Source organism: Macaca thibetana, chromosome 20, assembly GCF_024542745.1.
Source record: "Macaca thibetana thibetana isolate TM-01 chromosome 20, ASM2454274v1, whole genome shotgun sequence".
Taxonomy (NCBI): Eukaryota; Metazoa; Chordata; class Mammalia; order Primates; family Cercopithecidae; genus Macaca; species Macaca thibetana.
This window is the reverse complement of record NC_065597.1, coordinates 49,779,692-49,806,895: the sequence shown is the minus strand read 5'-3', so window position 1 is coordinate 49,806,895 and position 27,204 is coordinate 49,779,692. Positions and strand designations below refer to the sequence as shown.

The 27,204-nt window shown below is 45.3% G+C and overlaps 2 protein-coding genes across 4 annotated transcripts in view; one reads left to right on the top strand and one right to left on the bottom strand.

Annotated features, from left to right (window-relative positions):
- Positions 1–23,910, bottom strand: part of NSMCE1 (NSE1 homolog, SMC5-SMC6 complex component) — a 369,302-nt gene extending 345,392 nt beyond the window's left edge. The window contains exon 1 of the mRNA XM_050773999.1: positions 23,907–23,910. The gene's annotated coding sequence lies outside the window, so the exon portion shown is untranslated. The remainder of the gene's footprint in view (positions 1–23,906) is intronic.
- KATNIP (katanin interacting protein) overlaps positions 1–27,204 on the top strand; it is a 233,638-nt gene that overhangs the window by 20,894 nt on the left and 185,540 nt on the right. For 2 of the 3 annotated variants that reach the window (XM_050773880.1, XM_050773878.1), the window contains exon 2: positions 3,599–3,654. The exons of the other annotated variant lie outside the window; for it this stretch is intronic. In XM_050773880.1, the coding sequence (XP_050629837.1) occupies positions 3,599–3,654 (56 nt within the window). The remainder of the gene's footprint in view (positions 1–3,598; positions 3,655–27,204) is intronic. 3 annotated transcript variants of the gene reach the window in all.

The following is a 27,204-nucleotide window of genomic DNA, read 5'->3' as shown; positions in this document are numbered from 1 at the left end:
CCCTTTTTTTAATTTTAAATTTTTATCTTTATTTTAGATTCGGGGGCGGGTGCATGTGCAGGTTTGTTACAGGGTATATTGCATGATGCTGAGGTTTGGGCTTCTATTAACCCCGTATAGTGAACCCATATAGTGAACATAGTATCCAACAGAAGTTTTTTTTAGCCCTTTCTCCCTCCTGTTTTCAAGTCCCCGGTGTCTATTGTTCCCATCTTTATGTTCATGTATACCCAATGTTTAGCTCCCACTTGTAAGTGATAATTTTTTTTAAATAAAGTTTTATTGGAACACAGTCATACCCATTGATTTGCATATTGTCTATGGCTGCTTTTGCTACAGTGGTGGAGTTGAGTAGTTGCACCAGAAACCTTATGGTCTTATGACCTTATGGCATACATAGTGAAAAATATTTACTATCTGGCTCTTTACAGAGACAGTTTGCTGACCTCTGGTCTAAAGGAGTGGTTGTGAGGATGCAGGAGATGATGCCTCCGCCTAGAAACTCGCCACATAGTAGGTGTCCAATACAGTGGCCCTGCATTAACCAAGCATTGAACTTTTATGAACTCAATGCTGGGCTCTTACCTCCACCCCCACCACTCTCCTCCCACCTGAAGAGGATAAATAGAGGGAGTGATTACAATATGAATAGTTTAATTAGGAATATCATGAAATGGTATTTTGCATATATATTTTTATCATGTACTATACATTTCCATATGCATCAAATATGCATGCATATTAGTCTACAGCAGTGGATATAAAAAACTATGTCCTGTAGACTGTACTTTACGGGTTGCTTAAGACTCTTTATCAAGGGTAATTTTGGCACTGATTTTCCCTTTGCCTGATGACTTCAGAAACTTACATCCAAGAAAGATGCGACTCCCCTCTAAGTGGTAGCGATGAAGATTATCTTCATCTAGAGCAAAGTGTCAGAATGTGCTAACCATTGAAAATGAATCCTATGTGCAGATAAAACCTTACTGAAATCATAAGTGGGAGAATAGTATTGTAGTTACAAAATTCAATGCAGTCACTTCTTTTTTTTTTTTCTTTTCCCCAGACAGACATCTGTTCTGTAAAGTGAAGTACACATGTATCGTTTACATTTGGCCTTATTTATTGCTTCATAGTTGAAGCAGGCAGGTCACCTTGCAAAATGCAGAGGAACACCCCCTTAATTTTGCAAGTGGCATATATTGATAATAATGTCACCTTTTTCCACTTCCTTCTTTGAGTTGTTGTGAGAATAAATGAGATATAGGTAGGAAGATGCTCAGAGAAGCTAAGTGCGGTAGACAGGCACAGTGTAATCTGGTTACAGCGCTTCCATCCTTGACAAGCAGGAGCTGTCTTCGCATCGAGCTAATCTGGAGGAGAGAGAGAGGCTCAGTGATGCGAGGACTGGGCCAGCCAATCTTCTAGGGAGCTTGGATAATAAATGCTCTTAATTGAGTGAATTCTCTTCATTAGAAAATAAGCAAATTATTTTCTGATTTAATGAGTTAAAAAGCTTCTAATTAACTCCAGTAGAAAGATTTTCTTTTATGTTTTATTTTATTTTATTCTTTTTGTTTTGTTTGTTTTTATAGAGATGAGATCTTGCTATGTTACCCAGGCTGGTCTTGAACTCCTGGCCTCCAGTGATCCTCTTCCCTTGGCCTCCCAAAGTGCTGGGATTACAGGCATGAGCCATGACATCTGTCCTGCTTTCACATTTTAGTAGTTAAGCTCTGTGTTCTTTGCATTAATGTAACTGGACAACTAAATGCAGGTCTCATGCTTGCTGCTTGCAGAGTTCAATTAATAAGAGTGAGGTCTTGTAATAAGAAAGTGAATTTATTAACCAAAACTAGTAAAGGGGAAGTGATCCGATTCCTATCCAAAGTAACCACTTCCATTTTGCAGGGGAAGAAAACTCCAGTTTTCCCTTACAGGAGTGAGCCAGGCACAGTGGCTCACTCCTGTAATCCCAGCACTTTGGGAGACCAAGACAGGCGGTTCACCTGAGGTCAGGAGTTCGAGACCAGCCTGGCCAACATGGTGAAACCCCATCTCTACTAAAAAAATATAAAAATTAGCCAGTGGACACCTGTAATCCCAGCTACTTGGGAGGCTGAGGCAGGAGAATTGCTTGAACCTGGGAGGCAGAGTTTGCAGTAAGTAGAGATCATGCCACTGCACTCCAGCCTGGGCAACAGAGTGAGGCTCCGTCTCAAAATAAATAAACACATAAATAAATAAACAGGGAAAACTTGATAAGGAATGCATGCAGGAATTGGGCTGAGTACTGTCTGTGTGTCTTGTTCTGGTGGCCATCTTGGGTCCCAGTCTACCTGGACATTGGGCTGGTGTCATCTCAACAATGGCTGGGTTGTTAACTCACCACTGTGAAGTCATCTCTGGAATTTTGCAGCTGGGTGTCCAGGCTTGATCCAAGATTAGCCCCTGGAACTTCTAAGAAGGCACATAGGCAAATACTAGTACTGTGTGATCCACGCCCTCCTGTAAATTCTCCAGTGGCCTCATTTCGAAATTCTTTTACACATTGGCCCTAGAGTCTGGCCGTGTCCAGTGGTTCATCCTAGGCCTTGGCTCTTCCCTTTATTCACACTTGCTTGGCAAAAGCATCATCCCTTGAGCTTTATCACCAGATGTGGCCTCTCCCCTACCCCTCACTCACGTGCAGACTGACTAGAAGTGACCATGTCCAAAGACATGTGTCTTCTCTGAGACTCAGTCCCCATTGCCTTCCTCTTGCTAAGCTGTCACTAAGCATTTTTTGCTCCTGTCTTCTGAGTGCTCTTACCTAAGGGGACACTGGTTGTGGCATTTTCACAAATAGCCACCGGAGAGTGAAGTTGGGCAGTTTAGGAGATACATTGACAATAATGCAGTGACTCTTGTTTTATATTTTCAAACCAAAGCAATCTATTAGTTTTGCATCAAGGCATTCTTTTATAATGGACACTTGCATAAAAGTTGTGAAAACTGCATTGGACACAGCATATGTAAACATTGTGATGTCAGTCTGTTGAATTTATGCAGACCTTCAAATGTTAGTCTTCTGGCTCTCCCAGAAAAGCAACAGTTCTCTCTGAAATTGCCCATTATGTGAATGAAATGCAGGTGATTACCACTCATTCACATCTGCACTGTCACCTGTGTGGTGGATTTGGGGATTTGGCGCAGCACGTTGGTATGCTGTCATCAAAGGTTATGTGTGTATGCACAGAGGAAGGCATTTTTGTGGAAGGCATTTTATGTAATTCCAAACAATTTAATAAAAATGTAATTCAAAGGGGGAACTACAGTCCCTAGGCCCTTTCAGAGTACAGATAATGTTCCAGATTAAAGGCTGAAGCTTTGTTCATTATAGTCAAATAACGTAAGTGTGTGAATTACCATTTTCCTTACCGTTGGTCTATTTCAAAAGTGTGCCATTTTCCCATTATAATAATAGGCTGCATTTTCTTAAAATCATTTGATTATGATTGGTCCCGTCTATTCAATTTGCAAATAAAAAGCTTTTGTGGTGATAAACTAGCTGTTCTAAAACAGCCTTAATCTTGGTTCTGCTTTTGAACTGCGACAGGTCAGACTCTGCGAAAGGCTGAGAGAAGCCGGTCCTGCTCACGAGAGAAAAAGGAGGTAAATGTGTCCCTGGCGAGGGCTGATGGGAGGCAACTCCATTTGAAAGGACCTGAGGGAGCAGGGTGGCGAATAAGTGTCCCTAAATCTACTGTTTTCTCTCGGGGTCCCAAGCTTGAATCCTGGAGCAAATGACAGTGAGCAACTAGGCTTACCAACCCAGTATCACTTGTAATAACCATCACTTGTAATAATCATGTCTGAGTGTATCGGTTAGCTTCATCTGTGTAACAAATCATCCCAGATTTTAGTGGCTTAAAACAGCAACCAGATATTTAGTTCTGGATTTGGTGGGTTAGCAATTGGGGCTTATCTGGGCAGTTCTGCTGCTGGACCAGGCTCTGCATGGGGCTCACTCATGCTTCTGCAGTTCATGGCTGTGTTGACTAGGGGGTACTGGAGTGTCAGGGTGCCTCAGTTCTCCTCCAAATACTTCTCGTGTGCCAGCAGTCTAGGCAGGTTTTTTCACATCGTGCTTCAAGGGCTCAAGAGTGCAGCAGTGGCAACTGCAGGACTTCTTGAGTCCTAGGCTTACAAGTTACACAGTGTTGCTTCTACCACTTTCTATTCTATTTTTTTTTTTTATTTATTTTTTTTAAGACAGGTCACACTCTGTTGCCCAGGCTGGAGTGCAATGGTGCGATCTCAGCTCACTGCAACCTCCGCCTCCCGGGTTCAAGCGATTCTCCTGCCTCAGCTTCCCAAGTAGCTGTAATTACAGGCGCCCGCCACCACACCTGGCTACTTTTTGTATTTTTAGTAGAGACGGGGTTTCACCATGCTGGCCAGGCTGGTCTTGAACTCCCGGCCTCAGGTGATCCGCCTGCCTCCATCTCCCAAAGTGCTGGGATTACAGGTGTGAGCCACCACACCCAGCCCCACTTTCTATTCTTGAAAGCAGGCCACAAGGTCCCAGATTCAAGGAGTGGGGAAATAGACCTCACCTTTTGATGGGAAGAGCTACAAAATATTGTGGTCATTCTTGAAACCCACCACCCTCCCCCGTCTCCCCACCCCCCTGCCTCTGAACCCACCTGCTCTGTGCCAGGCACCAGGGGGACCTGGACTAGAGGTTGAGTGAAACACAGTCCTTGATCTCGGGATATGCACTGTCTAGTTGGAAGAGAGCTACAGCACGATCATTACAATACAGGGTGAGAAGTGCCATCATAGAAGGACAGAGAAAGTGAGATTTTAATACAGAAACCAGTCACCTGACTCTTCCAGCAATATCAAGAAAGCCTTTGCAGAAAAGGTGATGTGCAGGCTGCTTCTTGAAGGATGACTAGGAGTTTTCCAGGCCAAGGAATCAATACAGTCAAAGTCAGAGAGACATAAATAAGGAAGGTTGCAAGATCATGGCGCCTAAAGCGAGTGGGAAGTGGTAGCAAGGAGCCATAGGTTACTCCAGGGCCCTTTGATCAAGTCCCAGGCTTATGAGAATTTAAAATTGAGTCTTATTTAGTGGAGATGGGGCAGGAGTGCCAGGGAGAGAAATTGTGTGGCTCATCAGAAACATTGACCAATCCAGAAATTCATCCACACATATCTACTGACACTTTTGATTGTAAAGTGTCATCATTCCTATGATGAAAGGGCATTTGTCCGGCTCAGCTGGGTCCAGGGCCTCAAAAATGGCAAGAAGACGTGGTCCTTCTCCTTCCATCTCTGGAGCTGTCCTGGCCAGCTCTGAGGAGGAAGCTGGGGCTAGACTGTACTCAGCGTCGTGTGAGTTACATGACCTTCACCTTCTCCTGTTGTTTCCTTCATCAGCTGTAACCAGAATAGCCAGTTTGTGTTTTCTTTTTCTTTCAATCAGCCCACCTGGGATAAGGGCTGGATGAAGCCTTAGGAACTTCGATGCTGCTGAAAAGATCTAAGTGTCGCCCAAGTGGGCAGTCTAGGGGCAAAGCCAGGGTGGATTTTCCCACTCCTTCTGGTAAGGAATCTTTCTCTGAAGGCAGAAGCAAGTGCCTGTCTTCCCACAACATCTTTCCAGAGACCCTGAGGTAGAGGAGCAGGGATGGAAGTGAGCCCAGACCTGCGGACCTCCCTCAGTTAACTGACCAGGGGTGAAGACCAGCCCGCAAGCCGGGGAGGAAATCTTGAACCTGCCCCTGGCCTTTGGTCACAGAATAGCAGCATCCCATTTATCCACATTAAGAAATTAACTGGGAAACCACAGAGTGGGGCAGGGGAAACTAGTTGAGGCTCTGTCTCTCTCTAGCAATGCGACTCCCCTAATTGCTGCTTTCCCAGCCACTCCCATTGTGCCCATCACGGGAGAGCATTTCAGATCATTTCTCTTCTGAGAAGTGCTTGTAGTGAGAAATGGAGAGTGAGGCTGTTTATCACAATACCCAGGCTTAACCTGGAAAGATATTTCACTCGGTTTCAGACCTTCTGAAAAAAGGAGAGTGCTAGCTCTCTTAACAGAGCTTTTGTTCGGTTACAAAACCAAAACAAAAAACCAGCCCCAAACAATTATTTTAAAAAACAAACACATAAATAAAGGCTGGGCACAGTGGCTCCCGCCTATAATCCCAGCACTTTACAAGGCCAAAGTGGGTGGATTACTTAAGCCCGGGAGTTCAAGACCAGCCTGGGCAACATGGTAAAACCCCAACTCTACTAAAAAATAATTTTTTTTTTTTTTTTTTTGAGACGGAGTCTCGCTCTGTCGCCCAGGCTGGAGTGCAGTGGCCGCATCTCAGCTCACTGCAAGCTCCGCCTCCCGGGTCTATGCCATTCTCCTGCCTCAGCCTCCCAAGTAGCTGGGACTACAGGCGCCCGCCACCTCGCCCGGCTAGTTTTTTGTATTTTTTAGTAGAGACGGGGTTTCACCGTATTTAGCCAGGCTGGTCTCGATCTCCTGACCTTGTGATCCGCCCGTCTCGGCCTCCCAAAGTGCTGGGATTACAGGCTTGAGCCACCGCGCCCGGCCTTAAAAAATAATTATTGAAAAAAAAAAAAAAAAAAAGCAAGCTGCTAGGACTCTCATCTGATAGATTATAACATGCCTTTTCCACCCACCTCTTCTTTCTGCATCCCGCACCCTCTCTCCTGACTCCCCAGCCCTCTGTGCCTCACCCAGCATGCCAGGTATAGATCAAACCATGTCACCATGAAAGGCACGGAGACCAGCTGTCTCTTTCCCAGAGCTGGTTAGAACAAATGTTGTATTTCTCAAGGTGGTGAGGTAGTGCGGCCAGCACTCCCTGGAGGATGAACACGTGGTGGTGAGGTGGTGCGGCCAGGCACTCCTTGGAGGGTGAACGCGTGGTTTCCTTCCTGGGTTGGGATCGGGTACTTCTTTGAGGGATCTTAAGCCACCATGATAAAGGGAGGATGTGGCTGTTGTCAATGAACTCGCCAGGCCAAATTCAGCCCAAAGGTGTGTTGTATCTAGCTCGTACCCTGTTATAATTTTTAAAAAGTAGATGTCCACATTTAAAAGTTGTGGATTTTTAAAAAAATGTTTAAATCCACATTTAAAATGGTTAAATCCACATTTCAACATTGCCAACCACGGTACTTAGCAACATCTGGATATTTGAAAGCTCCCAGGTGGCCGGGTGTGGTGGCTCACACCTGTAATCCCACCACACTGGGAGGCTGAAGCCGGAAGATTGCTTGAGCCCCAGGACTTCAAGACCAGCCTGAGCAATATAAGCAAGACTCCTTCTCTACAACAAATTTTAAAAAATTAAACAGGTGTGAGGCCAGGCGTGGTGGCTCACACCTGTAATCCCAACGCTTTGGGATGCTGTGGTGGGCAGATCACCTGAGGTCAGGAGTTCGAGACCAGCCTGGCCAACATGGTAAAACCCCATCTCTAGTGAAAATACAAAAATTAGCTGGGCGTGGTGGTGGGTGCCTGTAATCCCACCTGCTTGGGAGGCTGAGGCAGGAGAATCACTTGAACTCAGACAGCGGAGGTTGCAGTGAGCTGAGACCGGGCCACTGTACTTCAGCCTGGTCGCCAGAGTGAGACTTGTCTCAAAATAAATAAAATAAAATAATAAAAAGCAGGTGTGGTATCTTGTGCCTGTAATCTCAGCTGCCCTGGAGGCTGAGGCGGGAGTATCACTTGAGCCCAGGAGTTCAAGGCTGCAATAAGCTATGATAACACCACTGCATTCCAACCTGGACAACAAAACCCTGTCTCAAAAAAATTTTTTTTAATTAAAAAGAAGTTCCCAGGTGATTCTAATGTGCAGCAGTTTGAGAACCACTGGCATAAAGCACTCAGCACAGGGCCTGGTGCAGTTCATTCATTCATATGTTCATTCATTCATTCGTACTTACATAACTAACCCAATGTCCAGGCCTCTTTCCAAACCAGTTAGGTTAAAATATCTGGGTGTGCAACCTGGGCATCAGAATGTTTTAATCCCCCAAGTGGTTCCGATGTGCAGCCATGGATAAGAACCAGCTCTTTCCATGGATTAAGTAGACTCTGGCATACAAAAATTAGCCAGGCGTAGTGGTACATGCCTGTAGTACCAGCAACTCGGGAGGCCAAGGCAGGAGAATCTCTTGAACCCAGGAGGTAGAGGCTGCAGTGAGCCAAGATCACACCACTGCACCCCAGCCTGGGCGACAGAGTGAGACTCTATCTCAAAAAAAGAAAACAAAATAAATAGCTCTGGCTCTCGACCTAGGTCGTAGAGCCTGTACCCTGTGCCTGGCTTCCCTGGCCCCGAAGGCACCTCAGTTCTCCACCGCTGTCACAGATACCAAGAGGCAAAACCAAAGAAGAGAATGATAAACATTACAGATGAGCCCCAAATAAAGCTCCAGGGAGCGCCAGAGGCGAGAAAGGCTTCCTGGAGAGGTGGCCTGAACTGAGGTATTGGAAAGGTTACAGCCATTTCTTTTTTTTTGAGGCATAGTCTTACTGTGTCACCCAGGTTGGAGTACAGTGACACGATCTCAGTTCACTGCAACCTCCACCTCCCGGGTTCAAGCAATCCTCCTGCCTCAGCTTCCCGAGTAGGTGGGATTACAGGTGCGTCCCACCATGCCTGACTAATTTTGGTATTTCTAGTAGAGATGGGGTTTCATCATGTTAGCCGGTCTGGCCTCAAACTCCTGCCCTCAAGGGATCCGCCCGCCTTGGCCTTCCAAAGTGCTGGGATTACAGGGTTGAGTCGCTGTGCCTGGCCAGGTCACAGTCATTTCTGAAAAATGTAGCTTTGATGGTTGGCTTGAAGGCAGTAGATAAGTTCAGTTCAACTGGTAAAAATATTCTCAGCCTCGTTTCTAACAAGTATTCATGGTTCCTGCCTGTGGAGATTATGTAGTGTTTATGGCCCTTGGACATGAATTATTAATGATTTTGAAATTGTGGTCATTGTAGTTTACTCAAAAATCATTAGGAAGTAAATTTATCATGCAGTGTTAGAAAAAAGGAGATCACAGAGGAGGAAGAAATATGTATTCATCATCCAGTTCATCCCTACAGCATCCACACTGGTGCCTAGGGCACTGTGGGGCTCATGAGCATGGTGCTGGGGACATGTCCCCTTAGTGCTCAGAGCCACTGAGGCCCCTGGTGGCTCTGTGAATTAATACCTCCAGTTTGCTGTGAGGGCTGCAGTTCAGGTCCTGGGGCCAAGCAGCTCTGCCTCAAATCCCAGCTGTTGACCTTGGACAAGTCTCTTGAGCCCTCTCACCTTGTTTGATAATGCCCACTTTGGAGAGAGTTAATACAGTCATGTATTAACATAACTAGCACAGTGCTGGGCACACACTAAGTGTTCCATAGATGTTAGTTGTTACATAACTTGAAGTGTCTAGGATTTAACAGAGAGATTCCCAAGGAGAAGGCAGCACAATTAATTACTTCCTACAGAAGGGACCTCCCTCACTCCAGCCGGAGGCTGATTCCAGCCTTCCTGCTTCTTAACTGTGTGTCCCCAGGCACCTGGGCCTCAGGCAGGCTAGCCCCAGGGCCCTCATTCTTAACCACTCTGAGAGCCTCCCATGATAACTGACGGCCATTTTTGCAGTTGATTGGAGATTCCAAAAAATGCTCTTGACAGCACACTCGTCTGCTGAACTGACTTTGCAAGGATTGCAAAAGTCATTGAACTCACCCAACTAGAAAATGTTAAGCCTTCCCTTTGCATGCATGCACATGCACACACACACACACCTTCCTGCTATTAACAGAGACTTCTGGTGCAAGGCTAGAGGCTTCCTTCATTTTTCCCAAGCAAAAGAGGAGACTGGGGTCTGAGGGGAAGACAACAACATTAAAACATTAAAACACAGCAAGTCCAGGATCCAGGGTGCCTCCAGGGACAAGGTTATCCGGACAGCCCTCTCTGTCTCTTCAGTGTGCAACCACAAACACACCTCTGCTCCCGTCTGGGTCTTCTGGGTCTCTTGACCTTGTTGCTATCTTTTTTGCTTTTTGTTTGAGACAGGTCTCGCTCTGCCGCCCAGATTGGAGTGCAGTGGTGCTGTATCAGCTCACTGAAACCTCTGCCTCCCAAGTTCAAGTGATCCTCCCACCTCAGCGTCTTGAGTAGTGGAGACCACAGGTGTGCACCACCAGACCCAGCTAATTTTTGTAGAAACGGGGTTTTGTCATGTTGCCCAGGTTGATCTTGAACTCCTGGGCTCAAGCAGTCCTCCCTTCTCGGCCTCCCAGAGTTCTGGGATTATAGGCCTGAGCCACCTAGCCTGGTCCTTGTTGCTGTCTTGATTCTCCTATTAGCTGTTCCTCCTCTATAAGCCCAGGCCACAGGTCAGTGAGAGAGGCTGGCCTGGCTAATCAATACTCAAGAGTATTCAGGAAATACAATATTCCTGACACCAGCCTTCAGTTGCCCTCCCAAGAGGCAATAACTATAATCAATGTCTTATGTGTCCTTCCAGAAATATTCTACAGGTATACAGCTATGCAGAATGTATGCTTTGTCTCCTTTACCCACCCATCCATCCCCCTCATGCAATACATATTGTTTTCTTCTTGATTTTTTTTTTTTTTTTTTTTTTCATTTAACAACATGTCTTAGAGAGCATTCCTCAGCAGGTCATATGGACAGACCTCACTCTTTTCGTGGCTGCCTAGTACTCCATTGTGGATTTACAGGAATGTAATTCTTTACTTGAAATATTTAAGGCCAAATATATTTCACTTTTTTATATTTAAAAAGTTATACCATCCTAGGAGGACCTGGAAAAGCATTCTATAATCAAATACATTAATATATGCACAGAGCTCATTGCAGTGGCTCCTGCTTGTTATCCCACCTGCTACTTGGGAGGCTGAGGTGGGTGGCTCACTTGACCCCAGAAGTTTGAGTCCAGATTGGACAATATAGTGAGGCCCTATCTCTAAAACATATATATAGTGTGTGTACAGCAAAATATGAATATGTATACTAAGTGGGTAAATAAAGGCTATAAATTTTATGTCATTTCAGATCAGGTTTTGGTCCTAAATAATTGCATAAATGTATTACTAATTCCTGATTAATGAATATCTACTCTATTAATAGTCTTTTGCTACTATAAGAATACTTTAAAGAATATTCTGGAGCAGACATCCCTGTGTACATAGGAATAGCCAAAGGTTAAATGCTTTATTTATTTATTTATTTTTTTTTGAGACGGAGTCTTGCTCTGTCACCCAGGCTGGAGTGCAGTGACCGGATCTCAGCTCACTGCAAGCTCCGCCTCCCGGGTTTACGCCATTCTCCTGCCTCAGCCTCCCGAGTAGCTGGGACTACAGGCGCCCGCCACCGCGCCCGGCTAGTTTTTTGTATTTTTAGTAGAGACGGGGTTTCACCGTGTTAGCCAGGATGGTCTCGATCTCCTGACCTCGTGATCCGCCCGCCTCGGCCTCCCAAAGTGCTGGGATTACAGGCTTGAGCCACCGCGCCCGGCCAAGGTTAAATGCTTTAAAGTAGAACTAATGGATCAGAGGGGGTGTGCTCTATTTAAATTGATGTTTCCAATTCGTCTTTTAACAGTGCATGAAAGGGATAGAGCTTCTTTTTTTTTTCCCCCCAGGTTATGTCATAGCAAGCTGGCCAGATTCAAGTGTGGCTATCCTTGACTGAGGTGCCCACAATGGAGCCATTCAGTGGCCACCCCTATAGTTCCCTAGTTCACTTGTCTTGTGGGGGTGAGAGGAGGGGTGTTTACTTGGGAAGGACTTGGGGACATATCTAGCACCTTGATTTCTTTTGTTTTCCCATAGGTTTTTGGGGAACAGGTGGTATTTGGTTAAATGAGTAAGTTCTTTAGTGGTGACGTGTGAGATTTTGGTGCACCCATCACCCACGCAGTATACACTGAACCCAATTTGTAGTCTTTTGTCCCTCACCTCCTTCCCACCCTTTCCCTCTGAATCCCCAAAGTCCATTGTGTCATTCTTATGCCTTTGCATCCTCATAGCTTAGCTCCCACTTGTAAGTGAAAACATACAATGTTTGGTTTTCCATTCCTGAGTTACTTCATTTAGAATAATAGTCTCCAGTTCTATCCATGTTGCGTGAATGCCATTAATTCATTCCTTTTTATGGCTGAGTAGTATTTCACTGTATATACATACCACAGTTTCTTTATCTACTCATTGATTGGTGGGCATTTTGGTGGGTTCCATGTCGCAATTGTGAATTGCAGCACCTCAATTTCTGCAAGCCATCTCTTGCAGCCCTGAGCTCATAAGATTTGTCTTGGCTGATTGCAGGCGCCAGTGAGACAGGTGACTTTTCTGTAAGTTTCAGACTCCACTAGCGTGCAAACTGCAGATACTCCCTTCCCTTTTCTCTGTTCAGTTCTCTATGTTCTTTTAACTTCAGTTTTGTGGGGATTCAGGAGTTGCCCCATCCATACTTGCAGATCTCAATTGCTTTGTTTAAAAAAAAAGTTTTTTTAAAGGAAACAAACAAAAAAGAAAAGGCAAGTTGGTGGTGTTGCATTACAAAGAGCCTGATATGACAGCTCACATTCCAACTCTGCACTTTTACTGGAATGAAACCTTTTAGTTCATATTTCTGGGCAGAGAAGAACAAAATCTATTTTAGATTCAACTGCCAAATGCGTTCCCAGTTGCGAAATTATTGTTGTCAGTCTTTCTGCTTCCTGAGGTCTTGGTCTCTCTGCAGCTTTGAGAACTCGAAGAGAGGGGCCCCCGTAACATTGACAAATTCTGATTTATGCAGGGCAATAAGACACAGGGCAGGATTAGAAGCAGTGCAGCAGAGGAATTGAGCCTGCGAACCCTGGAACCAAACAGCCTGGATTCCTAGGCTAGCTCTACCACTCAGGCAAGTGACTTACCTTTTCGTGATTCGACTTCCCTCTCTGTAAGATGGGGATGATATAAAACCTGCATTTCACAGGACCGTGGCAAGGATTCAGTGAGTTCATATGTGTCAAGTGCTTAGGACAGAACCTGGCACATACTCGGAGCTCAATAAATGTCAACAATTATAATTTAGGACTGGCAGGGCAAAATAGCGTATTTGCAAAATGAATCCCTTGAAAGTCACAGGTGGAGAAGTCTTGCTGAAAAAAAGCAGGACACAGATTGGGCCCCTTTGGTATGATGGAAGAATGGTGCATAATCCCTCCCTGTTGGAATTCCTTTGTATGTGAGTTCCCAGCCTGCCCCGGTACCTCTGCAGTCAGGCTGGGCGCTGCAGGAGATGTGTACACAAACACCCAAGTTTAACAACAACAGGGCCAAGACTCCAGCCCCGAAAAGCAAAGAGAATCAATTTCTGCTAAAATGCCAGGAAGGAGATTGACATGTCTAAAACCTTCCTGGTATCAGCTTAGCTTCCAACACAAGATTAAACTCTAGGAAAAACCCATCAGAGAGCTGCAATTTGTGACCAGACAGAGATAATGTTGACAGCTTCCCTTTCCCAAGTCTGTTTTGGATAAACAATGTGCCCTTCAACAGAGCGCCATCAAAGTTTTCTCTATCCTCAGATCTTAGGCATGAAATAGCCTTTCAAATAGCTCCCTTTACCTCCTCCCTCCACCCCCAGAAATCACTGTATGGAATATGGAATATGATTAGAAGAGAGAATGGTGCTAAGAGGAGGTTCCTGCAAGTTACTCAGGAAAGGTATGTCTGCAGGATAAAAACACCCCGTGAAAACCGTCACTTTCTCTGGGGACACTTTTGGAGGAGCAAGACACAGCTCATGAAAGTGCCAGGCCATGTGGGCTCCGGTCCTGGCTGCCGTCACTGACCATGGACACACTTGCTTTCCCCACTCTGAGTCCCCGTTTCCTTTGTGATCCCCCAAGTCTGACAAGAGCCAATGCTTCTGTGACTTCAGCTTTATTAGTGTCCACAGGCCATGTCTGTCAGCTTCTGTTTAAGTGATAGAAGCCTTCCTTAAACCAGCTTCTGCAAAAAAAGGGAATTTGTTGCCTCACCTAGCTGAAAAGTTCAGGGGTGGACATCAGGCATGGATGGATCTAGGTGCTCTGACTTAGTCCCTCTTGACTCTGCCATCTTCGGTGGCAGGTCTGTTCTCCACCAGGTGGCAAGATGGCCACCAGCAGCCTCAGGCTTACAGTATAGAGGCCAGATGGCATGGTGGGGAAAGCTCAGGTGCTAGATTTAAAAGGTTCGGGGATGAATCCTGGCTCCTCACTCACCCAAGCAGCTCAGCCACCTCAGAGCTTCAGTTTCTTTCTATATAGAATGGGGATAGTGGGAGCACCTGTCTCACTAGGTGGTTGGGGTGCCTAGAACAGTTCCCTACAGGTCGCGAATCCCTGAATAGTGAGCGGCGCTTCCTCCTCATCCTCCGCTTCCTCCTCCCTTTCCCCTTCTCCTTCCTGTCATTATCAGAATTCTCTCAGCAACTTCAGCAAAGAGTGAACACTCTCCAAGTCTAACTGTGCAACCACAGCCCCAGATCGAGACTCACTGGCCCATCGAGGGTTGTGCACTTGTCCTGGAAACAAAGGTTGGGTGGGGTCAACCCTACGTTAAGCACATGGTTAGGAAGGGATATTTTCCCAAAGGAAAATCAGGATAGTGGTGCCAGAAAAAGGGCGAAAGGCAAAAAACAGCAACTCTCCCCTTCATGGCCACTGTGTGGTGGGAATAGTAACTGACAGCACAGTTGTTAAAAATTATGTTCACAGCCAGGCGTGGTGGCTCACGCCTGTAATCCCAGTACTTTGGAGGCCCAGGTAGGTGGATCACCTGAGGTCAGGAGTTTGAGACCAGCCTGGCCAACATGGCAAAACCCTGTCTCTACTGAAAATACAAAAAGTAGCCGGGCCTGGTGGTGGGCGCCTGTAATCCCAGCTACTCAGGAGGCTGAGGCAGGAGAATTGCATGAACCCATGAGGCGGAGGTTGCAGTGAGCCAAGATTGTGCCACCACACTCCAGCTTGGGCGACAAGAGCGAAACTGCATCTCAAAAAAAAAAAAAAAAGTGATATTGACATCTGTTGTCTTGTTGACTCTTCACAATGTCCAAGAAGGCAAGCAATATTAACTTACATGAGAAAAAGTCTAGGCTCAGAGCGGTGAGACAGCCTGCCCTGGGTAACACAGCAAGTACAGGGCTCAGCCGACAGCCTGTGTTCTGTGTACCCTGGCAAAGTGGCAAGAGTACACTGCTCCCCCTCCTCCCCGCAGGCCCCTGCTACTGGTTCACAGCCAGACAGGAGGACCCTGTACTCCTGTGACCACAGGGCCGGGCAGAGGCAACGACTGCCTGGTTAATGTGAGCCTCAGTTTCCTCATCTGGCAAAGGGAGCTGGTCTGATACTCAACGCCCCCAACTCAATGCAATTAACTACAGCCAGATTCCAGTTAGAAGCCACTAGACACAAATCAAAACTACAGTGAGATATCTCATCCCAGTTAAAATGGCTTTTATTCAAGACGGGCAAAAACAAATACTGGCGAGGATGCAGAGAAAAGGGAATCCTTGTGCACGTTTGTGGGGAATGTAAATTAGTACAATCACTATGGAGAACAGTTTGGAGATTCCTCAAAAAACTCAAAATAGAGCTACTATACGATCCAGCAATTCCACTCCTAAGTGTATACCCAGAAGAAAGGAAATGGGTATATCGAAGAGATTTTTCCACTCCCATGTTTCTTGCAGCACTGTTCACAATAGCCAAGACTCGGAAGCAGCCTCAGTGTCCAACAGACACATGTGTGAAGAGGATGTGGTACACACACACAATGGAGTCCTATGCAGCCATAAAAAAGAATGAGATCCTGTCATTTGCAACAACATGGGTGGAACTGGAGGTTATTACGTTTCGTGAAATAAGCCAGGCACAGAAAGACAAACTTCGCATGTTCTCATTTATGGGAGCTAAAAATTAAACTCATGGACGTAGAGAATAGGAGGATGGGTCCCAGAAGCTACGGAGGGTGGCAGGAGAAGTGAGGGTAGTTAATGGGCACAAAAAAATTAGAAAAAATGTGCAGGCGCAGTGGCTCACACCTGTAATCCCAGCACTTTGTGAGGCCAAGGCAGGCGGATCACTTGAGGTCAGGAGTTCAAGATCAGCCCAGGCAACGTGGTGAAACCCCATCTCTACTAAAAATGCAAAATTAGCCGGGCATGGTGGCACATGCTTGTGAACCCAGCAACTCGGGAAGCTGAGGCAGGAGAATTGCTTGAACCCTGGGGAGGGGGCGGAGGTTGCAGTGAGCCAAGATCATGCCACTGCACTCCAGCCTGGGCAATAGAGTGAGACTCTGTCTCAAAAAAAAAAAAAAAAAAAAAAAAAAAAAAACTACAAAGGATGAATAAGACCTAGTATTTGCTAGCCCAACATGGTGACTATAGGCAAAAACAATTTAATTGTACATTTAAAAATTATTAAAAGAGGCCAGGTGCAGTGGCTCACACCTGCAATCCCAGCACTTTGAGAGGCTGAGGTGGGCAGATCACATGAGGCCAGGAGTGACTGGCCTGGCCAACATGGTGCAACCCCGTCTCTACTAAAAATACAAAAATTATCCCGGTGTGGTGGCACATGCCTGTAGTCCCAGCTACTGGGGAGGCTGAAGCAGGAGAATCACTTAAACCCGGAAAACAGAGGTTGCAGCGAGCCGAGATCATGCCAATGCACTCCAGCCTGGGCAATAAGAGGGAGACTCTGTCTTAAAAAAATAATAACTAAAAGAATATATTTGGGTTGTTTATAAACACAAAGGATAAGTGCTTAAGGGGATGGATACCCCTTTTACCCTGATGTGCTTATTATGCATTGCATGCCTGTATCAAAACAGCTCATGTAACTCATAAATATATACACCCATTATGTGCCCACAACAATTAAAAATAAAAATAAATTTTAAAAATTTTAAAAAGAAGCTACTGAAGGTCAGATGTGGTGGCTCATGCTTGTGATCCTAGCATTTTGGGAGGCTTAGGCAGGAGGATCACTTGAGCCCAGGAATTTGAGGCCAGCCTGGGCAGCATAGTGAGACCCTGCCTCAAAAAAATAAAAATTACAGTTAAAAAGAATTACCGATAAAAAAAGAAGCCACTGAACTGTGCCTTCCTCCCCACCACCACTATATAATTCAAAACAGAAACTGAAATAAGGTTGAGTGCAGTGGCTTACACCTGTAATCCCAGCACTTTGGGAGGCCAAGGCAGAAGGATCACTTGAGCCCAGGAGTTCGAGACCAGCCTGGCCAACATGGCAAAACCCCATATCTATTAAAAATACAAAAATGAGCCAGGCATGGTGTCGTGTGCCTGTAGTCCCAGCTACTTAGGAGGCTGAGGTGGGAGGGTCACCTGAGCCTGGGAGATTGAGGCTGCAATAAGCCAAGATTGCGCCACTGCACTCCAGCCTGGGTGACAAAGCGAGACCCTGTCTCAAAACAACAAACAAACAAAAACAGAAATTGAAATAAGTATAAGGAAATTCGATAAAGTTCTGGACTTTTCCAGCTTGTTTTTTTTTTTTAATATAGAAACCTAAACTCTTTAAAAAATACATTATTTGGGCCAGTCGTCTTTATTGAAGTCCTGGAAGATGGCTTGGCACTGAGGGGTGGAGCGATCCCAGGCAGGCAGGGCAGGAGGCTGGGACAGACAGCCTAGGTTCACATCCTGGCTCTACCACTAGCTGTATGGTTTTCAGCAATTACCTAACCTTCCTGCATGTCAGTTTCCTCAGCTGCAGAATGGAGCTGAAAATAGAGTACCTCCTCCTGGGTTGTTGAGAGAATTAAAAGACTAATACATGCAAAGCACTTAGAACCATTATCTGTAAGGGCTGTTTAAGTGTTTCCTGTTTATCATTCATTGAGTCCCTCTGTCGGATCCTGTCCACACCGTGTTCCATCAGCTGGAGTAGTTGGGGTTGGCGTAGGAAGGCAGGGTTAGTGGTTGACATCTGCAGATACCCAGCCCGGTGGGCCCTGCATTCATTTAATTTATTTCTGATTCCACAATTAATGCATGCTGATTGTCAAGAAATTAGAAAATGCAGAAAGGTACACAAATGATTCGTCATCCTACCACCTAGATAATCACTGTTACAGATGCTCCTCAACATACAATGTCCCAATAAACCCATCCTAAGTTGAAAATACTGTAAATCAAAAGAAAATGCATTTAATATACTTAACCTGCTGAACATCATAGCTTAACCTAGCCTACCTTAAATGTGCTCAGTGCACTTATATGAGCCTACAGTTGGGCAAAATAATCTAACACAATGCATATTTTATCATGAAGTGTTGAATATCTCATGTCATTTACTGAGTACTGTACTCAAAGTGAAAAACAGAATGGTTGTATGGGGACTTGAAATACGGTTTCCACTGAATGTATATTGCTTTCATACCACAATAAAGTCGAAAAATCCTAAGATGAGCCATTGGGATTGTCTGTATTTATTTTTATATTTCTTTCTAGCTTTTTTTTTTCTTTTTCCTTTTCCCTTTTTCTTTCCTTCTTTTTTTTTTTCTTTTTTCTTTTTTTTTTTTTTTGAGGCAGGTTCTCACTTTCTCACTTTGTCACCCAGGCTGGTGTGCAGTGGCATGAACATGGCTCAAGCGATCCTCTCACTTCAGCCTGCCGGGTGTCTGGGGACTATGGGCATATGCCACCATCTCCAGCTAATTTTTGTATTTTTTGTAGAGACAGGGTCTCACCACATTGCCCAGGCTGGTCTTGAACTCCTGAACTCAAGTGATCCTCCTGCCTCTGCCTCCCAAAGTGCTGGAATTACAGCCATGAGCCACTGTGCCTCTAGCATTTTTTTTCCATGCAACTACATATATTTCAGAAATAGGACCATAGTAAGGAACAATGAAAAATGCCTACTTTGCATTATTCTTTTTAAAATGTATTTATTGAGGTATAACTTATGTTCAATAAAATAAACAAGCTTAAGTGTATAGTTTTATGAATTTTTATATATAAATATATAAAATCAGTTATTCACATCAAATGTAGAATAATCTATATTTAAGAGGTTTTCACATGTCCCCTCCCAGTTAATACCTCTCCAAGGATAAACACTATTTTGACTCCTTCTTTTTTTTTTTTTTTTTGGAGAAGGGCCTTGCTCTGTCACCCAGGCTAGAGTGCAGTGGTGCAGTCACAGCTCACTGTAGCCTCAAAGTCCTGGGCTCAAGCAATCCTCCTGCCTCAGCCTCCCAAGTAACTGAGCCACCATGCCTGGCTCCATCCACGTGTTTTAATGCATCAGTAGTTTGTTCTTTATCATGGTGTAAGACCTTCAGTTCTTCTCGGAAAAATTAAATTGCAAAATAATTTGAGTATGTTGTTGTTAAAAATTTTTCAAGTTTGCACGTTAAATAAAAATAGTCCGTCAAATTTACCCTCAATCTCGTTCCCCTTCCCAGAAATAACTGCTGTTATACATTGGATGTTCGTCTTTCTGGAGCTTTTTCTATTTATGCAACTCTATTTTTTTTTTTTAACCAGGGTCTCACTCTGTTGCCCAGGCTGCAGTGCAGTGCAGTGGTGTGATCTCAGCTCACTGAAACCTCCGCCTTCCAGACTCAAGGGATTCTTGTGCCTCAGCCTCCTGAGTAGCTGGGATTATAGGTGTGCCCCACCACTCCCAGCTAATTTTTTTTTTTTTTTTTTTTTTTTTTTTAAGTAGAGACAGGGTTTCACCATGTTGGCCAGGATGGTTTCAAACTTCTTGCCTCAAGTGATCTGCCTGCCTTGGCCTCCCAGAGTGCTGGGATTACAGGCATGAGCCACTGCGCCCAGCCTATGCAACTCTATTATTTATTTCAATTAGGAGTAGCTTTGGCCACAAATAGCAAGATACCAACTAATAATGGTCTAAACCAGGGGTCAGCAAACTTTTTTCTGTAAAGGATCAGATAATAAATATTTCAGTCTTTGTGGGCCACACAGTCTCTTGTCACAACTACTATGCCATTGAGCACAAAAGCAGCCACAGTCAATATGTAAATGAGCATGGCTGTGTTCCAGTATAACTTTATTTGCAAAAGTAGGTGGCTGGCCAGATTTGACATGTGATTAATTTGCTTACCCTTGGCCTAAATAATAGGGATTTGTTTGGCTCATGTGGTGGAAAATCTGGAAATAGCTTCATGAGAAAATCTGAGTTTACACTTCTACCAAAAACATCCGAGAAAGCCTGTCTTTCTAATTGTATGGAATAGCAATTAACAGCTTTTTATATTTTTGCCAGTCCTTTTTGTCTTTATTCCTGTGTTTTGGAAAAATGCCTCTGTTTAATCTTCCAGATCACTAATTTTCTCTCTATCTGTATCTGTTCTGTCCTTCAGCATGCTTTGATTTCTTTTATTTTTATTGTATTTTATTTATTTATTTATTTATTTTGAGACAGAGTCTCGATCTGTGGCCCAGGCTGGAGTGTAGTGGCATGATCTCCACTCACTGCAACCTTTGCCTCCCTCCTGCCTCAGCCTCCCAAGTAGCTGGGATTACAGGCAGCCACCACCATTCCTGGCTAATTTTGTATTTTTAGTAGAGACATGGTTTCACCATGTTGGCCAGGCTGGTCACAAATGATTTATTTTGATGATTAAATCTTTTATTTGTGATTTTTTTTTTATGTTTCCCAAGTTACTATCAATGTAATTTTTTAATTCTTTTTCTGTAGTAGGCTGTTCTTGTTTGATATATGCAATGTCCTTCCTCTTTTATTCTTCTGATAATATTAAATATATTTTAAGTGTCTCTGCTTGCATTATTATCTGTTTGATTGTTATTTCTTCTATTTATTAAGTAAGTCCCTGTCTTTCATGGATGTTGGTTTTCCTGAAATGTTTTGTGATTTGTGGATATGTGCTCTTCTGTATAGTATGATTTCCTGTTTCATATTTTCTTTTTCTTTCTTTTTTTCTTTGTTTGTTTATAGAGAAGGTGTCTCACATGTTGCCCAGGTTGGTCTGAACTCCTGGCCTCAAGCATTCTTCCTGCCTCAGCCTCCCAAGTGCTAGGATTACAGGCATGAGCCACTGATTTCCCATTTCCTTCTCTGTAGATGCTATAGATTGCTGCCAATACTTACGGGCAGAGGGTCAGAACTTGCTGCAAGAAGTATGATGTAATGCTTGGTCTTGTGAGCGCAGGATCTCTTTTTTCTTTCTGGCTATGTCCTGCCTTTCTGTCCCGAAGACCCATAGTCACAACTCCTGAAGGTTGGTGGGATTGACAAGCTGCCTCCTGGTATCCCCATGGGAGCTCTCCGTCAATCTATTTGACCCTTGGCCTGGGGCTTTCTCCTGTCCCTGGAGAAGGTGCTGCCTCTAGGTTTGGAGCAGCCCAGGCCCACCTTCACCTTTTGCAGCTGTCCTTCCTAGCTTCTGTTTTGGCCTGTATTTTTGTTCATTAATTCAATTCTGTCTGCCATTCATTTCTCAGGGATTTCTCAACATCTTTAACTAAAAGATTAAAAATCTTTTTTTTAGTGGCACCCCTTTTTATTTTCCACTTTGGCCTCCCAGAGTGCTGGGAAATAAGCATATGCTGCCATAGACTTTAAATGGTGTCATTTCTGTGGACTCGGGTAGGAGAGATTGATATATGGACTTGCTGTTGGTTTTCCAAACTTGATTCATTCTCAAGGAGACTTCCTGTTTTCACCTGCCTGCTCACCTTCATCTGGAAAGGTACATCTCTCTCTAAAACTACACTCAGAACCAAATGAGATGTTCCAATTTTGAGCTGATCAGTATAGAATATAGGAATGGAGTTGTACTTTTTTTTTTTTTTTGAGACAGAGTCGTCTCACTCTGTTGCCAGGCTGGAGTGCAATGGTGCGGTCTTGGCTCACTGCAGCCTCCGCCTCCCGGGTTCAAGCAATTCTCCTGCCTCAGCCTCGCGAGTACCTGGGATTACAGGCGCACACCACCATGCCCAGCTAATTTTTGTATTTGTAGTAGAGATGGGGTTTCACCATGTTGGCCAGGCTAGTCTCGAACTCCTGACCTCAGGTGATCGGCCTGCCTCAGCCTCCCAAAGCTGGGATTACAGGCGTGAGCCACCGTGCTGGCCGGAGTTACACTTTCTAATGAAAACTGGGTTCAAATACCATATCTGCTCTCTGCTACTTTGGTCCAGTCACTTCACCTCTTAAGCCTCAGCATTCTCACCTGTCAAATGGGGGGAATGATAATAATACCTACCTCCTAGGGTTAATGAGAGTGTCAATGGAAATAGCAAATGTCAGGTATTCAGCATGGGGCCTAGCACATCTACATTGCTAAAATATGTTAGCGCCCTTCATCTGTCTTAGTCTGAGCAAATATTTCTCACACACTCATTTTGTGCCATGGTAGTGGTGGTTTTGACAGCCATACCATAATGTTAGCTCATACTGAGGACATCAGCTAAAAGCCCTGTCTTTTGCCTCCTGAACTTTTCTCAAGCCACCCTTCCCTCACAGTGCCTCCCCTTGTACAGGACCTTTACCTTGGCCATGATGCATTTTATCAAGCTACTCTTGCTCCATCTCTAATCTGAAGAAATTGATCTGAAGCCAGATTCCGTCATCCAGTTTATTCTGTGTGCCTCCCATCTGAATGTCATCTGCCAACATAATAAACAGCTTCCAACAGCCAGATCCAGCCATTGATAAAATTATGGCCTGGGAGAGGACCAAGGACAGAACCCCACAACATGCCACCCTTCCAGGGAACAGTAATTTAGATGACTGGGCACGATGATTAATTTGTCTATTTCCTGTAATAGTATGTCCTTGTGGCTTGATTATAATATTAGCAACCATGTATTCCATGTTATTTACCATGGGCCAGGTACTGAGGTAAGGGCTTTGCATATATTACTTTTGTGTATGTGTGTGTATGTGCTTTTGTTGCCCAGGCTGGAGTGTAATGGCCTGATCTTGGCTCACTGCAACCTCTGCCTCCTGGGTTCTAGCAATTCTCCTGCCTCAGCCTCCCAAGTAGCTGGGATTACAAGCATGCATGGTAAAGCCCTGTCTCTAGAAAAGTACAAAAAAAATTAGCAGCATGTGGTGGTACGCACCTGTAGTCCCAGCTACTCAGGAAGCTGAGGTGGGAAGATCACTTGAGCCCAGGATGTCGAGACTGCAGAGAACTGAGATCATGCCACTGCACTCCATCCAGGGCAATAGAGTGAGACCCTGTCTCAAACTCACACACACACACACACACACACACACACACACAACCAGATGTGGACACAGGAGCATATACAGGAGTGTGGGGGACCAGCATGTTGTTCATTGTGATAGAGACACCATCACGCCCGGCTAATTTTGTATTTTTAGTAGGGATGGGTTTCACCATGTTGGCCAGGCTGGTCTCAAACTCCTGACCTCAGGTGATCCACCCGCTTTGGCCTCCCAAGGTGTTGGGATTACAGGTGTTAGGCACCGCACCCGGCCTATTATTTTTATTTCTTACAGCAGCTCTACAAGGTAAGTATTTATATGACTTAGGACTTGGTTGAAAAAATAAACTTAGTCTAGTTGAGCAGAAGGGGAACTTCATTACTTTCTCACAGGCTCTGAAGCAGTGGAGCTTCACAGAATCATCTGGATGTTAAGAACAGATGGAGCTCTCCAGGGTCCTGGGAAGTCCTGTCTCTGTAGCTCTTATCTGTCTACGTCTCTGCTTCTGTGTCCTTCTTACTTGGTACAAATTGACTCTCTTTCTCAGTTCACCCGGCAGAAAATAGTTCCCACCAATGACTCCTTAGTTCACTTACCCACTTAAAGAGAGTAACCAGATCTGCCCTAAACCTCCCCCCACGCTTTTTTTTTTTTTTTTTTTCTGAGATGGAGTTTTGTTGTTGCCCAGGCTGGAGTGCAATGGCATGATCTCGGCTCACTGCAACCTCCACCTCCCGGGTTCAAGCAATTCTTCTGCCTCAGCCTCCCAAGTAGCTGGGATTATAGGCATGCACCACCATGCCCAACTCATTTTATATTTATATTTTTAATTTATATTTTTAGTAGAGATGGAGTTTCTCCATGTTGATCAAACTCCTGACCTCAGGTGATCTGCCCACCTTGTCCTCCCAAAGTGCTGGGATTACAGGTGTGAGCCACCTTGTCTGTCCTAAACCTTTTTTTTAAGACAAGATCTCCCTCTGTTGCCCAGGCTGGAGTGCAGTGGCATGATCATAGCTCACTGCAGCCTCGACCTCCCAGGCCAAGTGATCCTCCTACCTCAGCCTTCCATGTACCTGGGACCACAGGTGCACCACCACACCCAGCTAACTTATTTTATTTTATTTTTTTTGTAGAAATGGAGTCTCAAACTCCTGAGCTCAATTGATCCTTCTACCTTGGCCTCCCAAAGGGATACGATTACTTCAGGTGTGAACCACGGCACCTGGCCCACCCTAAACCTTTTATCCAAACCTCTCAGGATTGTTGGCCCTACTTGGGTCAGGCACCTGCTCCTGGTTCAGGCACCTATGGTTAGCGGTGGGGTCACACTGTCCCGATATGGCGTCCAGGAATCTAAGTGCTGTGCTGTGACCTCGTGGCTGATGGGACAGTGACATCCAGAATCCAGCTGCACATTTTACAAATAAAAGTGAGGCCCTAAGTCACACAGCTAAAAAGAAACCAGGGCTTGTTCAAGACCAGCCTGGGCAACAGGGCAAGACCTCGTCTGTACAAAAAAAAAATTAAAAATTAACCGGGCGTGGTGGTGTGTGCCTGTAGTCTCAGCTACTTGGGAGGCTGAAGTGGGAGGATCACTTGAGCCCAGGAAGCCAAGGTTGCAGTGAGGTGTGTTCATGCCATTGCACTCCAGTGTGGATGACAAGAGTGAGACCCTATCTCAAAAACAACAACAACAACAACAACCAGGGCTTGTTCCAGGTCTGTCTGATGCTGAAGCTCATGTTGTTAATGCTCTGCTCCTTACGCTGGGCCACACTGTCCCAGGATGGCTTTGGTTGTGGTGTCTGTGACTCACGTCTGGCCAGTGACTCAGGCCAGGGAGCCCAGGGACCCACCTTGTGTCATCTACCATGGTCCAGTCCCCATTAGGGGCTCTAAGAGTCCTGGTCGGTTTACTTTTTTTTTTTTTTTTTTTTTTTGGTGACTTGAAAGTCACCTCGGCCCTGGCTAAAGTCTCAGATCTCACAATTTCGTGGTGGAACCTGACACTAAAGGTGACAAGCAGAGACACTGGAGTTCAATAAAGCTAGGTGTTTTTTAGTTTATTTTGTTTTTGTAGAGACAGGGTCTTACTGTCTTGCCCAGGCTGGTCTTGAACGCCTGGCCTCAAGCCGTCCTCCCACCTTGGCCTCCCAAAGTGCTGGGATTACAGGTGCGAGACTGTGCCTGTCCAAGGCTAGGTTTAAATTCTAGCTTTGTGACTTCTCATTGGATGACTCTCTATGCCTCCGTTTCCTTAACGGTAAAATAGAGATAATCATAATAGCCAGTTTATCAGTTGCTATGATGGGTCAATGAGATAAAACATGCAAACCACTCCGCACAAATCCATTACTCAGCACAGAGCAATCAGTTCTCTGAATGGTAGCAGTTTATGAACTCTGAAACAATGGGGAAAGAACGGGAGTCCAGAGGAGGAAGTCTTTACTCAGCTAACAGGACACGCAGTGGAAAGCGGACTGGCCAGGGTTTCAGGAGGAATTGGCATTGAGGCCTGAATAGATGATGGCAGCAGATAAGAGCAGATGTGGGCCAGGCATGGTGGCTGACACCTGTAATCCTAGCACTTTGGGAGGCCTAGTCACAACTACTCGGGAGGCTAAGGTGGGAGGATCACTTAAGCCTGGGAGTTCGAGGCTGCAGTGAGCTGAGATGACACCTGCACTCCATCCAGGGCAATAGAGTGAGACTGTCTCAAACATACACACACACACACAACCAGATGTGGACATAGGAGCATAGACAGGAGTGTGGGGGACCAGCAAGTTGTTCATTGTGATAGAAGCAAAGAAAAGAATAGGTATTGGGAGCAAATGAGCATCACCAAGGCTGGTCGTGTAGACTGGGGCCCTATAGAAAAAACTTTGTGTACTCATTCTTTCATTTATTTGGCAAATATTTATCAAGCACCTGCCATGTGCCAAACATTGTCCTGGGCCCTGGAGATTCAGCAGTGAACAAAATAGACACAAATCCATGCCCCTGTAGAGTTTATGTGCCAGTGGCTGCAGGCAGACACTAAGCAAATAAATAAGCAAAATATAAAGGGGTGTCAGAGAAGAAATAAACAGGGAAGGGGGCTGGGGAGGACTGGGGAGGGATGTGACATTAAATAGGGCCCTCAGAAGGGCCTCGCTGAGAATGTGAGCAGAGACTACAGGAAGTGAGAGGAAGCCACGCAGATCTCTGGAAAAGGAGCATTTCTGCAGAGGGAACAGCAAGGGCAAAGTCGTGGGGACAGGGGCATCCGTGTGGCTGATGGAGGAGGAACGAGGATGGTGGGAGAGAAGGACAGAGGGGTCAAGGCCAGGTCGTGTAGGGCCTTGTGTCATTTGTAGGGCCTGGCCTTTTACTCTGGGGGTAGTGGGAGCCAGGGGAGCATTTTGAGCAGAGGAGGACCGGGACCTGGCAGGCTTTAACAGGATGCACCTCCTGGTCATGTGGGGAGAATGACCATAGGCGAAGGCGAAAGGAGGAAGACCAGGTGGTGGCTGCTGCAGAATCTCCGTGAGAGATGACGTGGCTTGATTTGGGGCAGCAGCTGTGGGGGTGCTGAGAAGCGGCCTGATCCTGGGTATTGTAAAGACAGAGGCAGCTGGACTTGTTGTTGGATTAGATATGGGTGGGAGAGAGAAAAAAGACAAGACCTTTAAGTCTTGGTCTGAGCAGTGAGAATGATGGATGCTTCATCTCCTGAGAAGGGAGAGAGGGTGAGAGCAGGCTTTAGGGGGAACATCAGGAATTAAAACCTAGGAAGACCTCTGAAGGCAGCTGGAGATGGGAATCTTGGGCTCAGGGAGAAAAGCTGTGTTAAGCTGAGTCTGTCTGGAGTGTGGAACCATTGACAACTTTTTTCTTTTTTGTACACAGTGGTAGAATGGGCTGAGGTCATTAGTTATGCAAGTA